The sequence below is a fragment of the Pelophylax lessonae genome (assembly GCF_965119305.1).
Source record: "Pelophylax lessonae genome assembly, chromosome: 3".
Taxonomy (NCBI): Eukaryota; Metazoa; Chordata; class Amphibia; order Anura; family Ranidae; genus Pelophylax; species Pelophylax lessonae.
Window position 1 is genome coordinate 628,616,544 of NC_138770.1, and position 15,583 is coordinate 628,632,126.

Genomic DNA, 15,583 nt, shown 5'->3' on the forward strand with positions numbered 1-15,583 from the left:
AAAGAGACAGTCATTTACTCTAGGAGAGCTGGACAGGGCCACAGAAGGTCCTTAACCCACCGGCAGGACCGGTATCTGCTCCTTTGTGCAAGGAGGAACAGGATAAGGACTGCCAGAGCTCTACAGAGATCTGATGCATTTTCAAAGTGTTTTTCATTTTATTTTTAAAAGTGTATATACAGTGCCTTGAAATGTTACTAATTTGTCATGTTAAAACCAAAACATAAATGTATTTTATTAAGATTTTATGTGATAGACCAACACAAAGAGGCACATAATTGTGAAGTGGAAGAGAAATGATAAATGATTTTCAAAATGTAAAATAAATTAAAAAAAATATATATTATATTTATATATATATATATATATATATATATATATATATATATATATATATATATATATATATATATATATATATATATATATATATATATATATATATATATATATATATATCTGAAAAGTTTGTATTTAGCCCCCTTTACTCTGATACCCCTAACCAGTGGAGCCAATTGCCTTCAGAAGTCCCCTAATTAGTAACTAGAGTCCACCTGTGTGTAATTAAATCTCAGTATAAAGACAGCTGTTCTGTGAAGCTCTCAGATGTTTGTTAGAGAACCTTAGTGAACAAATAGCATCATGAAGACCAAGGAACACACCAGACTGGTCAGGGATAAAGTTGTGGAGAATTTTAAAGCAGGGATAGGTTAAAAATAATATCCCAAGCTTTGAACATCTCACGGAACACTGTTCAATCCATCATGCGAAAATGGAAAGAGTATGGCACAACTGCAAACCTACCAAGACATGTCCGTCCACCTAAACTGACAGGTCGGGCAAGGAAAGCATTAATCAGAGAAGCAGCCAAGAGACCCATTGTAACTCTGGAAGAACTGCAGAGATCCACAGCTCAGGTGGGAGAATCTGTCCACAGGACAACTATTAGTCGCACACTCCACAAATCTGGTCTTTATGGAAGAGTGGCAAGAAGAAAGCCATTGTTGAAAGAAAGCCATAAGAAGTCCTGTTTGCAGTTTGCGAAAAGTCATGTGGGGAACACCGCAAACGTGAAAGAAGGTGCTCTGCTCAGATGAGACCAAAATTAACTAAAAACAAAATTGGCCTAAAAACAAAACGCTATGTGTGACGAAAAACTAACACTACACATCACCCTGAACACACTATTCCCACCGTGAAACATGGTGGTGGCAGAATCATGTTGCGGGGATGCTTTTCTTCAGCAGGGACAGGGAAGCTGGTCAGAGTCGATGGGAAGATGGATGGAGCCAAATACAGGGCAATCTTATGCCCCATACACACGTGCAGATTATCTGCAGACTTTTGTCTGCAGACTTACCAAAACCATATAATATGAGGTCAAACCTAAACACTTTCAATTTGTATGCAATCCGGCAGGCCCTTGCACTACATAGAAAAGGTAAGTCTGCAGACAAAAGTCTGCAGATAATCTGCACGTGTGTATGGGGCATTAGAAGAAAACCTGTTAGAGTCTGCAAATGACTTGACTGGGGTGGAGGTTCACCTTCCAGCAGGACAACGACCTTAAACATACAGCCAGAGCTACAATGGAAAGGTTTTAAATCAAAGCATATTCATGTGTTAGAATGGCACAGTCAAAGACCAGACCTAAATCCAATTGAGAATCTGTGGCAAGACTGTGAGAAAGTGAAGTAAGTGAAGAAAAGTGCTGTTCACATGCTCTCCATCCAATCTGACAGAGCTTGATCTATTTTTCAGAGAATAGGCAAAAATGTCCCTCTCTAGATGTGCAAAGCTGGTAGAGACATCCCTAAAAAGACTTGCAGCTGTAATTGCAGTGAAAGGTGGTTCTACAAAGTATTGACTCAGCAGGGCTAAATACAAATGCACACCACACTTTTTAGATATTTGTAAAAAATGTTGAAAACCAATTATCATTTCCTTCCACTTCATAATTATGTGCTACTTTCTGTTGGTCTATCACATAAAATACATTTACATTTTTGGTTTTGACATAATGTGGAAAATTTCAAGGGGTAGGAATAATTTTTTCAAGGCACTGTACATAAAGGAGAGCAGAGGAACAAGGAAGAAGGTTAAGGCCCATACACATGTAGCGATTGTCGGCTGTAAATATTTGGCCAATGTCCGATCGGCCGATTGTTGGCTTGTTAGTATGATGCTTCCGACAACTGACTGCGACTTTTTGGCCGAACAGAATCTGTTGTGCAGGCTTTAAAATTTTTGTTGGCCAACACCAGAACGGCTGATTGTTCCTCAGTCAGTACAGAATTCAGCCGACAAACAGCAGATGAGCAAGACTGGGCATGCTCAGAGAAGAAAAAACACATGGAAAGTAAACCATCACATGACATCACTTCTGCAGTCGGCTGTTGTTGGCCGACAAAATTCGTGTGCAGTCATTAGCACTTTTCAACCGACAGGACAGCACCGGACAAAAGACGGCCGATCGTTCGGCCCCACAATCGCTACGTGTGTACGGGGCTTAATGCAGGGATTTGTGTGCTAACTAAACTCCCGTTTTTAACACATACTGTTAGACAGGATAATTTGGTTGGTTGCAGGATGGTTGGTAAATTGTGCTGGGAATTTTTTCTGTTTTTGTCTCACATGCGTTGCCCTTCCATGTGCTCCTTGCTGTGAAGGCCAGTTATAGATGGGGACAGGGGCCTTTTTGTTTGTTGTTGATGTATACTGGTGAGGGGACACACTGGATGCCTTTGCACTATGAGCTGGGCGTCCACTTTGCCCCCAAGTGCCTGAGGGTTGGGCTACCTCCAGGCTCCCCTGCCCCCTACCTCTCCATTAGAGTGCTTCCACTGTGGAGACCCTCATAAATTTACAGTAGTTAGGACTGCAGGTAATACAGGGTGCCGTGAAGTGGCCCTGCAGCTTACACATGCGTTTGCAAATGTGTGCCAACTAAACCCCTATTTTTAACGCACACTGTTAGACAGGTTAATTTGGTTGGTTAGCAAACTGGTTGGTAAATTGAGCTGGGAATTTTTTCTGTTTTTGTCTCAAATGCAGGGATTTTTTGCTTGTGCATGAACCCCAAGGACCGGGTGTCAGCAACTTGTAGATTGCAATTTACCAATAGATCGCAGTCTGGACTTGAGGACCCGCCATTCCAGAGCATTAAACTGAGTGCAATCCAGAGGGACTACTTGTAAAGTTGGACCTGTAGTAGGGAGCAAGAACTGCATAAGCTGATGCCTGCTCTGTAGTGCTGGCTCCTGTCCCATGCTGAGTGATATCAACTGCACTCCACCTCTTATCCCGGCTAGCGGTCTCCAGAGTGGTGCCAGCAGCAGGAAAGAAGAGATCTTCAGGTCAGTCTGAAGCAATACACTGAGCATAATAGTATAGGGCTGTCATGCTTGGTGGGTGTAGCACCTGCAAAGCATGACCCATTAAAGTGAATGAGGCCCCTCTACACGTGCCCTGCAACCTTGTGCAGTACAGCAAATAAGAGGTTAAAGCAGGCAGCATTGTGTTGCCTTCTTACCACCTGCTTTAACCCCTTGAACCCCGCAGAAACATGCAGTTGCAGGGCACTTGCAGAGTGGCCCCATTTACTTGAATGGGTCATGATTTGGCAGGCAGTAGCACCCACCAAAAGCAACAGGGGGCTTAATTCCTGCTGAGATATATTTACACCTTTGGCTGCTGCCTCAGCAGCTAAAAGGGGGGTAGAGATTTGGGGCGGTAAAATGCAGACTCAAAAGCAGAGTTTTACCACCACCCCAACTTTACATGTGAAAGAGCCCTAGGGTTGCCGCTGCCCGTTGCAACTAAGGGCCCATTTCACAAGTGCAGGCACTGCTGCTCCTCTGAAAAGCGATCAAAGTGTGTTTGACAGGTGGAGGGGAGACGATAAGTTGCCTCCTCACCACCTGATTTAAAACCATGAGCACGTGATTGTGACATGGTAGTACAGCAATTAGGTTCAAATCAGGTGTAAGGAAGCGTCAGTGGGCAACACAGTGCCCGATGATCTTTGACTTCTCCCATGTTGTTCAGGTAGATTGCCTACCCCTGCTAAAGAGTGCTGACAGACATCTGTGGGGTCTGCTAGAATTACAGGTTCAAAAGCCAAAGAAGCTCAAAGCCACAATCAGGTAACAAAGGGGAACATCAACCTCCTGACAAGGCACTGCACAAACTAAAGTGGCTGGAGAAGTTCTGATGTATGGGATGAAGGAGAGGGCTAGATTAAGTGTAGTAAAAAGGCAGAAGGGCTAGTCAGGCAGATGTAAAGATAGAACAACTGGGGTTGATTTACAAAAACTGGAAAGTGCAAAATCTGGTACAGCTCTGCATAGAAACCAATCAGCTTCCAGGTTTTCTTGTCAAAGCTTATGGGAACAAGCTGAAGTTAGAAGCTGATTGGCTGCCATGCACACTTGCACCAGATTTTGCACATCAACCCCACAGGGAATAAGGCCCCTTTCACACGGGTTTTCCGATCAGGTGAGCCTATCAGTTTTTCAGGTGGATCTGATCGGAAGCTCCATTCACCCCTATGGAGTAGCGCATGCCAGCGGTGATCTCTCCGCTGACACCCGTTGCTATCCGATCCCATCCTGTCCGTGAAATCCAGGCAGATGGAAACCATATTTTCCATCCGACTGGAGGATCGGATGAAAACGGACAGCCAGATTGTTTTCATCCGATCTCCCATAGAGGAGAGCGGGGATCTGACAGGTCTGTCTGTGCAAGCTAAGCGGAGACAGACCTGTCATCCACCTGCTCAGTGGGGATCGGCGGATCGATCCCCACTGAGCAAAAACGGGATCTGCCAGGTGGAAAGCCCGCGTGAAAAGTTGCCTAAATGGTTAGCACTTCCTCCTAGCAGCACTAAGGTCAGTGGTTCAAATCCCAACCATGGAACTACATGCAAGGTGTTTGCATGTTATCTCTGTGCCTGTGTGGGTTTCCTCTGGGTACTCCAGTTTCCTCCTACACTCCAAAGACCTGCTGGTAGGCTAAACTGGCTCCTGCCTAAAATAGCCCTAGTATATGCATGTATGAATGAGAGTTAGACTAAGGTTCTTGAGGGCAGGGACTGATGGAAATGTATAATAAATATGTAGGGCACCGTGTAAATTGATGGCGCTATACAAGTACCTGTAAAAATACAATAAAATAAGTAAATAAATAACCAGTTAGGGCATATACACAACAAAATTTGATGAATCTACTGATTAATATCTGGTGCAAGGTCATCCCCAGAAATAGAAAGAGAGGGAAATCGCTCTAAGGGATTCCCCGACAGCAGTAAATCCTGCCAGGGGTCCTAATCTTCCCCATTCAATCCGAAACACATTGAGTACTAGAAATAATAATTTCTGTATAAGTGTGGGGGGGTTGTATATTCATACTAGCGAAGGTTACTGGTTTGTCTGGCTTATGAGATTGGTGTGAAATCAAGCTGAGGTCACAATGCAACAATAGGATCCAACTGAAATGCAAACACTGCATTTGATATCCTTTATAAATGCATCACAGACTACGCCAAGAAGCCAAATACAAATGCCCATGCACACTTGAACCAAGACTAAAGCCTAGTGCCAAATGTTGGATGGCGATAGCCAGTTCAATAGAAACCAGCCGACATTCGGCCTGTTTGTACTGTAGCCATTCGACCAGCTTCTGTTAAACGGGGCAGGACCAAAAAAAGGTCTGTCCCCCTGTCAGAACACAATAGCACAGAAGGGTAGATTGCTGTACTAACATTGGATTGTTAGTACAGCGGCACTTCCTGAGCTGTCAGATTTTTTTTTTCAGCCCTGCTGGGTTGAACGAAAAAAAAAGTGTGTACTAGGCTTAAGTTTTTTATTTTAGGCCCAGAAGTCTTTTAGGCTCAGTTCACACTGCCGCCATTTGAGAGTTCACAGTCGCATGACAAGTCGCACCCTAATATCTGCAATGGAACCGTTCTAATCAGTGTGACTCAAGTCAGAGCGACTTAAAAAAAAAGTTCTTAAAAAAAAGTTCCTATGCTACTTTGAGGCGACTTAATTATGTTATGCATTGACTTCTGTTAATTAGGTCGCAAGCAAGCCGCAGTAAGGACGCAGCAAAGTTTCACGTCTTTCCCGTCGTGGCAGTGTGAACCAAGCCTTATTGAAGGCTTTACACTGTTCTGTAGCACAGACATAAACAAGGCACTGATAAAAGGTGCACCGGTGACTGTACTTTACCTTGGAAGACACGGTGGTTTTAGAGCTGGTTGAAATCTGGGTGATGTCATCCTCCTCCAACTCTCGATCAACGTGCTTTTTGAAAGGATCTTAGAGGAGAAATAAAAAAGTTGTTTCAGATGTGGGTTTCTGTGTCACTCACTGCTCAAAAGTATAATGATCCTGGCAGAAAAATTGATAACTACAAAGTGGGCTGATAGAGAACCTGGAGGAAAGAAAGTGGGGGCGATTCTCACAGCAATTAGTCATAAGCCAGCTGTCATTTCTAAGTGCAGGTGACAAAGTCAAACTCTAACTGGTTGCTATGGCTGACAATTCCAGGTTTCCTCCATACTAATCCATCTTTTATTTGGATAGAACACGGAAAATTAACCCAATATTGTCTCATTTTAACCACTTTAGCACTGCTCACTGTGCCTCTACTGCGACACAGTGGCTCGTTATCGTCTAGCGACGTAGACCTACATCACCAGACATTCCCCCCGCCGGAGGCTCGCTCCCACTGTATTAAGACACAGCGGGAGTCGGGCCAGGGGAGGAGATGCGGTGATCACCGCTGCTCTTCCCCGATCGTCGGGGATTGAGTGTGGAAATCAGCCCACTTGTGTAAACAAAGCAGGCGGATCTCCTATGTGACAGACAGTCACAGATTACAGGATTCAGCATAGCTGAACCTGCGATCTGTGCCTGTGTCACACAGTCCCCTCCCCCCACACACGTTAGTAAGCATGAGGCATACATTTAACCACTTGATCATCAATAAAGTTAACCCCTTCCCTGCCAGTGTCATTGCTACAGTAAAAGTGCATATTTATAGCACTGATTACTGTAGTAATGTCACTGGTCCCCTCAAAAGTGTAAAAAATGTCAGTTAGGGGTCCGATCTGTCCGCCGCAATCCCGCAAAAAAAAAAAAAGAAGCAGATCACCGCCAGATCACTAGAAAAAAAAATAAACAATAAAAATGACAAATCTTTCCCGTAGTTAGTAAACGCAATAACTTTTGCGCAAACCAATCAAAATACGCTTATTGTGATTTTTTTTACTAAAAATATGTAGCAGAAAACAAATTGGCCTAAAATGTAAAAAAAAAAAAAAAAAAAAAAAAAAATTTGATTTATACATTTTTTTGGGGAATGTTCTATATCAGAATGGAAAAAAATATAGGTTTTTTTTTTCAAAATTGTCGCTCATTTTTTCAAAAATTAAAAATCGCACAGGTGATCAAATGCCACCAAAAGAAAGCTCTATTTGTGGGGAAAAAAAAAATGACATAAATTTTGGGTACAGCGTTGCACGACCGCGCAATTGTCCATTAAAGTAACGCAGTGCCGAATCGCAAAATATAGCCTGGTCAGGAAGGGGGTAAAATCTTCTGGTCTTAAAGCGGTTAAAAATACACTCATTGAGAATTTTTTTGTCAAAGACATGTAGCTAAATACATTTTGGCCTAAATATGACAAAAATTTAATATATTGGATATTTTTTAACTGTCAAAGTAGAAAATGTCAATTTTTTAGCCACATTTTCGCTCTTTTTTTATTAATATCGCAAAAAATAAAAAAGCGCAGAGGTGATCAAATATCACCAAAAGAAAGCTCTGTTTGTGGGAAAAAAAAGGACGTACATTTTGTTTGGGTACGGCGTTGCATGACCGCGCAATTGTCAGTTAAAATCGCGCAGTGCCATGTTGCAAAAAGTGGCCCAGACGTAAAGCAGGAAAATCCTCCGGTGGTAAAGTGGTTAAAATGGACAAGCTTTCAACTAAGTGTCCCCATATTGTATATCAGCCACAACCTACCATTGTCTTGGCAGTGTTCACAGCCTTCTTAAAGAGGACAACATATTAGATCACATGCATGTGTCTCTTTCCCACAGCTAACTGGGACACCCATTTCCTTGCCTGACACAAAGGGATAGGTAGTCTATTCGGCTCTCTGGCTGCCACCCATACATCCCCAGAAATTACCAGTTTCCAGTGCTATGAAATATGCCAGCTGCCCAATGGCAGACATAGGGGAGATTTACTAAAACTGGTGCACACAGAATCTGGTGCAGATGTGTACAGTAACCAATCAGCTTCTAGGTTTTAGCCCCCGTTCACACCTGTGTGATTTGACAGGTCAAATTGCAGCCTATTCCTTGCAAAGGTAATGTCCCAATTCCTGCACTACTTTTGGTGACTTCGGGGACAATTTCAATAGACATCTGTGTATGAACCTGCACAGATGTCTTTCAAGTCGCCCCCTAAGGCGGACTGAAATGCGGCTTTGAAATTGTGCGAGTCCTGATGAACTTAAACCATTTCAAAGCCACGTTGATGTGAAGGAGGGCTTATTGTCAAATCTTAATTGAACAAGCTAAAAGTTGATTCAAGAAGCTGCTTGGTTACTCTGCACAGCTGCATCAGATTCTGTGTGCACCAGTTTTAGTAAATCTCCCCCACTATGTTACTTCTACAATTTAAATAAAAAAATGTAAAAAAAAAAAAAAAAAAAGCTTGCTGAAAGAAATTTTGGTTAAAAGCTGAAGTTCGGGCTGTAATTCACTTCTAAACTTGAAGTTATAATAAATCCTGACATATGGTACAATTCAGTGCCCTCGCGTATCTCTGAGTGTTCAAAAACCTGGTTCTTTGCCACCAAAGATCCATAAACCAGGGTGCACTGTGCAGAAACACAAGCCCTGTCTCAGGTGTTTTACAGGAGTACTTTTCCCAGGGTACCTCAATGTACAAAGATGAAGAGCCTCATATGTCAGTAAGGTGAAGTCAAGACTTCTAGATACATGTATGGCTGAATGCAAGGGTCCCAACATACAGATCGGTGAATTTACTAACAATTAAAAAGGTACATGCAAGCACTATATATTGTATGCTGCTAGCTAAGAACAGGTCTGCATGAAAAAGGCAAGCTATAGGTATACCTGCAGAGGTAACAGCTGAAGGTGATGCAGGTCTGTCCTTGTGATCCTCCATGTCATAGTCTATAAAATTTGTCTCTAAACTAAAAGCAGATTCATGCTTGGTATCTGTAAATTCTTCTCCTTCCTGGGTTGGATCTTCAGGTTCTTTGTCACCTTTGTCTTCATTTTCTTCAGCCACAAGTTCTGGAACAAAAAGGTCAAATTATACTATTTTGCTTTTAATACATACAAATGTGCCCAAACAAACACACAATAATGTATACAATATCCCTAGAACAAGCTAAAGGACAAAACAAACACCATGGAACCATAGCTGTGTGCAGCCTTGGAGCTGACATTGTCAGCTCTCTCCTCACCTGAACGCCTGTGTCCCCAAGCATGTGATGTGCAAAACTATAAAACTCACTTGCATAACAATACCAATTTATTCCTGGCCTGCTAGAATAACAAAAAAAAAATACCATTGAAGTAAACATTTTCTGCTCCGTAGCATCTGCTCAAATTTTATAGGAACACATGGGAGACGTCATGAGCCATAAATTAAGAGACACACAAGCTACCCGCCCACTTAAAGTGGTTCTAAAGGCTATGCATAAAGGTAAAAAACCTTCAGTGTGAAGCAGCTCCCCCAGCCACCCCCCCCTAATATTTACCCGAGCCCAATCTTCCTGCTGCGATGTGCACAAGAGCCGCGGCTCTCAGGGGACTCTACCTCCTCATTGGCTGAGACAAAAGCAGGTGCCATTGGCTCTTGCTGCTGTCAAATACAGCCAGTGAGCCAATGAGGAGAAAGAGGGGGCAGGGCCGAGCCACAGCTGTGTGTGTGAATTAACACACAGAGCAATGGCTCAGGAGGCAGCCTACTCGTGTGCCCCCACTGCAGGCTGCTTGCTCTGGGGGCACTTGGCTGGCAGGAGAGGGGCCAAGAGCACCAGTGGGGGAGTCGTAAAGAGGAGGATAGGGGGCATTCTGTGCAAAACTGCTTTAGGTAAGCAGAACATGTTTGTGGTTTTTTTTTTTTTTTTTAAATTGCCTTTAATATCACTTTAATATAAGAGTAACATGAAGAAATGTGTGAGAGGGGAAGATAATGGTGGAAATGGCTTGTAGAAACTGGTAGCCTTATCATTTAGCTCCAAAAATGTTCACGCTGGGGTTACATGAAGCTCCGTGTAATGTAAAAAATTCAAATCAAATATACGTTTCCATCAACCTAACTAAAATAATTATCAGAATAAGGCAATAAAACATGTATACGATTTCTAAATACTTGACTGTTCCTTAAAACAAGATTTGTAGTCCTAAAGTGTATCTCTCATCAAAAATTAAAATGATGTGTAGTATATACAATATTTATACTTTCCTCGAAGATAATAGTGCTTTCTCTAGGGGCCCATTCGCACTGGGAACTGCATCTGAATCGCACAGGAACGTTGTGCAGTTCTGTGAACGGTGACTTCAGCCCCATTAAATTTGAATGGGCTAAAATTGCACCGCACCACACCAAATGTAGTGCATGTGCTACATTTCTTGATGTACAGCAACCGCATTGCATGGTACTTTTGTACCATGCGATCCAATGCAGGCAAGCGCACTGTGTTTGCGACCTGCATTTGGGGGGTCGTTAACTTTGAACTGACCCCCGAAGCAGATCGCAAGGGCAGTGTGATTGGAATGCAATGTGGAAAGCTGCACGGGAACACGGCTCTCCTGCACTGCATTCTAGTGTTAACAGGCTCCAAATGTACTTGAAGATCCAGCCAGCTTACCATGGCAGCCTTGCTAAATTCCTGCAGTGTCTCCCAATATTTTCTCTCTGTAGCCACATGCCAAACCCTGAACCCCTATTACTGTTCTGTCCAGCTTCTCGGCATCTAAAGTATTAGGACCCACCTCATACAGTGACAGTGATCACAGTCTATTCTGGGAAATGTAGTTTCTCAATGCAAGAAAGAGGTGCTGCACAAAATCATGACATTGCAGGGACGCTGCCGCTCACTATAATGGGGGAGAAGTAACAGAAAAGCTGCGGCAGCAGCCAGAAATTCAAAGAACGCATTATAATTCATTATATGAACATAATATTGTGATAAGCTCTGCAATAAGATGCAAAATCAAAAAAGAACATAAAAATCACTAAACCCATCTACCTTTACAGTCAAGGAAGCTGCCATCTTAGCCCCGGTTTGATCGGCAGTTGTCACAATGCTGTACATGTAATCAGTTATGACACCAGCCATTTGATGGTTTGACTGTTTAGTTGAGCAACTGTAACAGTTATTATTGACCGCATGCCTTGAATGTAACTGTTCCCGGAAAAGTTGAATTGATGGGTTTAGCTCTGTTTCCAGGAGTGCCAAATGGCTGTGTTCCCCCATATTGTACACCTTGGTCTCATTCTCTGAGCCCTATGTCACTACAGGACTTAAGGGTAGAAGGATGGAACCATACCTTTGAGGTAGTGGAGGTAAAGGTATTTGGCACTCCCAGAAGAGTCCTTTTGTGGCTTCGTTGCTGGAACAGAGGGAAGGTAAAAGACATGGACCACAGGAGAGACGAGTATAAGAGCTCCTCTCCTGCACCTTCTTTTAGAATGTTGTGCTATGTTGACAAGATCATTCAACGTAAGCCTTGTAAGTTTACACTTAAAGTGCTTGTAAACCTCAGACATGGAATATGAGCAAAGCATATCACTCTATAGTGTGTACATGTCTCAATCTAGAGCACTAAGCGTAATTTCTGTCCACTGGCTTGTCCCTCTGCTATCTGTATGAGTCTCTTCTGATGAGTTTTCCTGACACCAATAGAAAAATGGTAAAAGGGGAGGGCACAACCTGTGATTGAAAGCCTCAACCCTGTTCCTGTGTGAAGGGGGGTGTGTCCCTTCCCTCCAATCAGCTCTCCTCACTGATGTAACTTCAGAGCTGAGAGATCCTGTGTAAATTCTGCACTTTGAATGGCTGTAGGGCAGGGGTGTCAAACTCCATTTCATCGAGGGCCACATTAGCATTATAGTTGCCCTCAAAGGGCCGGTAATAACTGTAGGATTAGATGTCCAGAGCACCTCACGCCCCCTTACACGGGATTTCAAGAACCCCCCACCATCAGAAGTCAAAGGTTACCCACCCTTCCTTATATCACAATGCACGCCCTTACCTTGTGCTGCTGCCAGGAAGAAGATGCGAGTGGATCTAGGAAAAAGTGCAGGGTCTGGAGGATAACCAGAAGGGCTGGAGTCAGCTTCCAGAGTCTGCTGAATGCTGAGACCAGGAGAGGAAAAGGCAAGGTAGTGTTGCGGCTGCACAGAGAGGTTTAGGATCTGCAGGAGGAGTTCTGCCCCCCCTCTCTGCTGCAGACTGCTGAAAAGGGGGAAGGGGGGTCAAAGATGAGCGTTTCTGCAGCTGCACAGAGGAGTACAGGATCTGGCAAAGGATTTCTGTCCTCTCTGCTGCCGACTACAGAGACAAGGTTGGGGCAGAGACAAGGGGGGTGTCGCAGCTGCAGGAGAGGGCAACATGAAATGGCCTGGGGGGGCCGCATTCGGCCCGCGGGCCTTGTGTTTGACACCTGTGCTGTAGGGGAAAGACGAATGTAGTTACACAGGTACAACTTATGTAAAAAGATTTATTTCAGCTCTGTGTATTATCTGAGGCCAGTCATTTCACTGGGTATATGTAGGGTTTACAACCATTTTAAAGGTAGAAGTAGAGCCCACAAGTATGGAGCAACTCCTAATTAGCGCTCACCATTCTAAAGATCGGGCATATAGAACATAATGTTGTGTCTCTAATAAACAGCAAGAGAAACCCATGTATAGTTTATGTATAGTTTACGGATGCCTGCATATGCGGAGCAGCCACATTTGAGCTGTGCATATGCAGATCTGCATTATGCTTCTTACTAATGCACAGTCAATGTGCTTTTTGGTTCTTTGCAGTGCAAGCCAGCTCAGATGGACTGAAAAAAGTACTCAATGTATTGCAGCAGCTACTCAGCGCTTATCTGATAATAGAAAATATGAACAGAAAGTCAACTTCAAAATTTACAATAACGATGCAGTATACATACTCTAAAAAATAAAAAAAACACACACACTATGAGTTTGCCCTGCTTGTGAAACAAAATCACTTACTTTCTCTCTCTGCCTCTTCCCCAGAGAATTTGACTGCTACCGCATCATCTTCTTCTCCATTGTCCTCATCCTCTTCTTCAGAGGCCTCTCCTTCCTCCTCTGCTCCACTGTGCTCTTCTGCTTCTTCAACATCATCATCATCATCATCTTTATCTTCATCCTGCTCCTCCTCCTCGTCATCAGAGACATGCTTTAATGTGGCCAGCAGCTGATGATACACACTGACCTTCTCTGGCTCGCTTTCAGTCTCGCTTCCACTCTCATGCGACTCTTCATCTGAGCTTTCAGGCTTAACAAAAATCACATTGTCAGAGGCTAAATAATCATAAGAAATATAATACTCACTTTGGAAATGTAAAAAACCTAATGGCCCGATACTATAAACTTTCATTCAGCGCTTTCTTTTGGAGACGTATTATTATCGACTTGTTTATTTTTGGATTCATCATCCTAAATATCAGGTAAAAGACGGGACCAACCTACAAAAACTCAGCAACAGACAAAATCTGATAAAATCAAAATTGCTTAATAATTGCTAAATGCCAGCTGCTTTCTTCTTTTAGGCACCACAATAGCTTTAACTCTTCCATTAACACATTAAAGGGTCAGCGTGCATTGTTTAACACAAAAATGACTGACTAATTTGCATACCTACATCATTTTTTTAATAAGGCTTTCCTTGAGTCAGTATTTTAGTAAAAAGCCTGCTGTGTTTTTTTGTTATAACTGTAATTGTACACAACAAGTACAAGAATAAACAGATGCACACTTCCACCTTCAGGCTGCATTGTCATAAGCAGTCTGAAGGTTACTTTGTGAACTAAAGCTTGAACTCATGGCAGATATAAAGGACACAAAGTAATGCAGCTCTGAAATCATTAATACATCAATAAATGTATTTTAACATGCAAGCAGTCCAAGTACCCAAATTTTACCTGGTGTCAAGTTTTTTACAGTCCCAGTACAGCAGGGCCGGAGTTTGAGAGGAGGAAGCAGAACAGGGAGTCCATCGGCTTATGTACTGAAAAGAAGCATGCTAATAGAAAGCAGTGTGACAGAGATAAACTCATCACTGTGATGCTTCTCATTTCACTGTACAGTCACAGACTGGGGTAGGTCCAGAACGACCTGGGCTCAAAAGATGTGGGTTGAATGATGCCACCCTAGCTTATATGTTATAACTTAGCCATAGCTGATATTGTGATCACACTAATGGGATAAACTCTGTTTGGTTCCCAATGATTACTTGGGACCTAAGGTGTCAGCAACAGTCAGGTTTGAGAGCCACCAGTCATGCAAAGTGTCAGTTGGTAATATTTTAAAAAAGGATGTCTATTAATGCATCCTTAATACAGTCCATAATGCTAAGGAATATTAACATTGGGGCTGCAGGACAGAAGGAGTTAAAGGAACCTGTGCTGACAGTCATACCTACATTTTTTCAAGTTGACCAATCCTTCTGTAATTGCTAGTAGACCGCCACCCTGACCCAATGGCTTTTAGGTAACACTGGTGCCTCTTGTGGGAGAGCATTCCACATTTTTTGCAAAGAACCCCAACCTATAGTGATTATTTTTTTTTAATCTTCATCAGGTAAATGATGCCCTATGTACAATCTTTCGAATAAAGGATAAACTATCACATCTTGATAATGGACTTATATTTGAACATAGTTGTTTGTAAGAAATATTTTTTCCCCACAAGGAGCCTAACAAATGCTCTCATTTTAAACTCTCGGCAAAATATATGTCCAAAACCACAACCTTCTAGATCCGACCTTACGGGTGATTCACACAAATCCCCGGTCTTATTTTATATGTACCAGGATTTTGTTTGCTCTTGCGGCTTCCTTTCAGCCTTGAGTTGTGCTGCTGAGCTGAGTGTTATTAATATTCCTCCAATAAGTCCTCCTTTAAGCCAATCAGACAAATATAAACCACTTACCAGCTGGACAACCTGAGTCCTCTCTGCTCTCTGCGAAACTCTGCAATCAAAGCAAAAACACCAATTCAGTCCCAATGTCACCCATATCATCATTGTAAAATAAATAAAAATAAGGAAAACTCTTCAATGTTGGATTTGATCTGTTCTAGAATATATTGTAATATAAGGAAATCGTAATTGGAAAAAAAAAAAAAAGTTCAAACCAATGCTGGCTTAATATTTTTTTGTTTTTTTGAATCAACTGATAGTATGGATGAGCACCAGTTATTGTACAACACAATGTTCTTTGTGGTTTTGTACCCTGTGAGTTTATGGGTAATTGGAATTGCTCTGTTTGAGTGTTCCTAGTGTGG

At 42.6% G+C, this 15,583-nt stretch overlaps 1 protein-coding gene across 1 annotated transcript in view; it reads right to left on the minus strand.

The window, feature by feature from the left end:
• The window catches only part of UTP25 (UTP25 small subunit processome component), a 45,943-nt gene that overhangs the window by 23,928 nt on the left and 6,432 nt on the right, over positions 1-15,583 (minus strand). The window contains exons 2-5 of the mRNA XM_082248863.1: positions 15,231-15,270; positions 13,287-13,575; positions 9,155-9,337; positions 6,231-6,319 (exon numbers count right to left, since the gene is read on the minus strand). Of these exons, the coding sequence (XP_082104989.1) occupies positions 6,231-6,319; positions 9,155-9,337; positions 13,287-13,575; positions 15,231-15,270 (601 nt within the window). The remainder of the gene's footprint in view (positions 1-6,230; positions 6,320-9,154; positions 9,338-13,286; positions 13,576-15,230; positions 15,271-15,583) is intronic.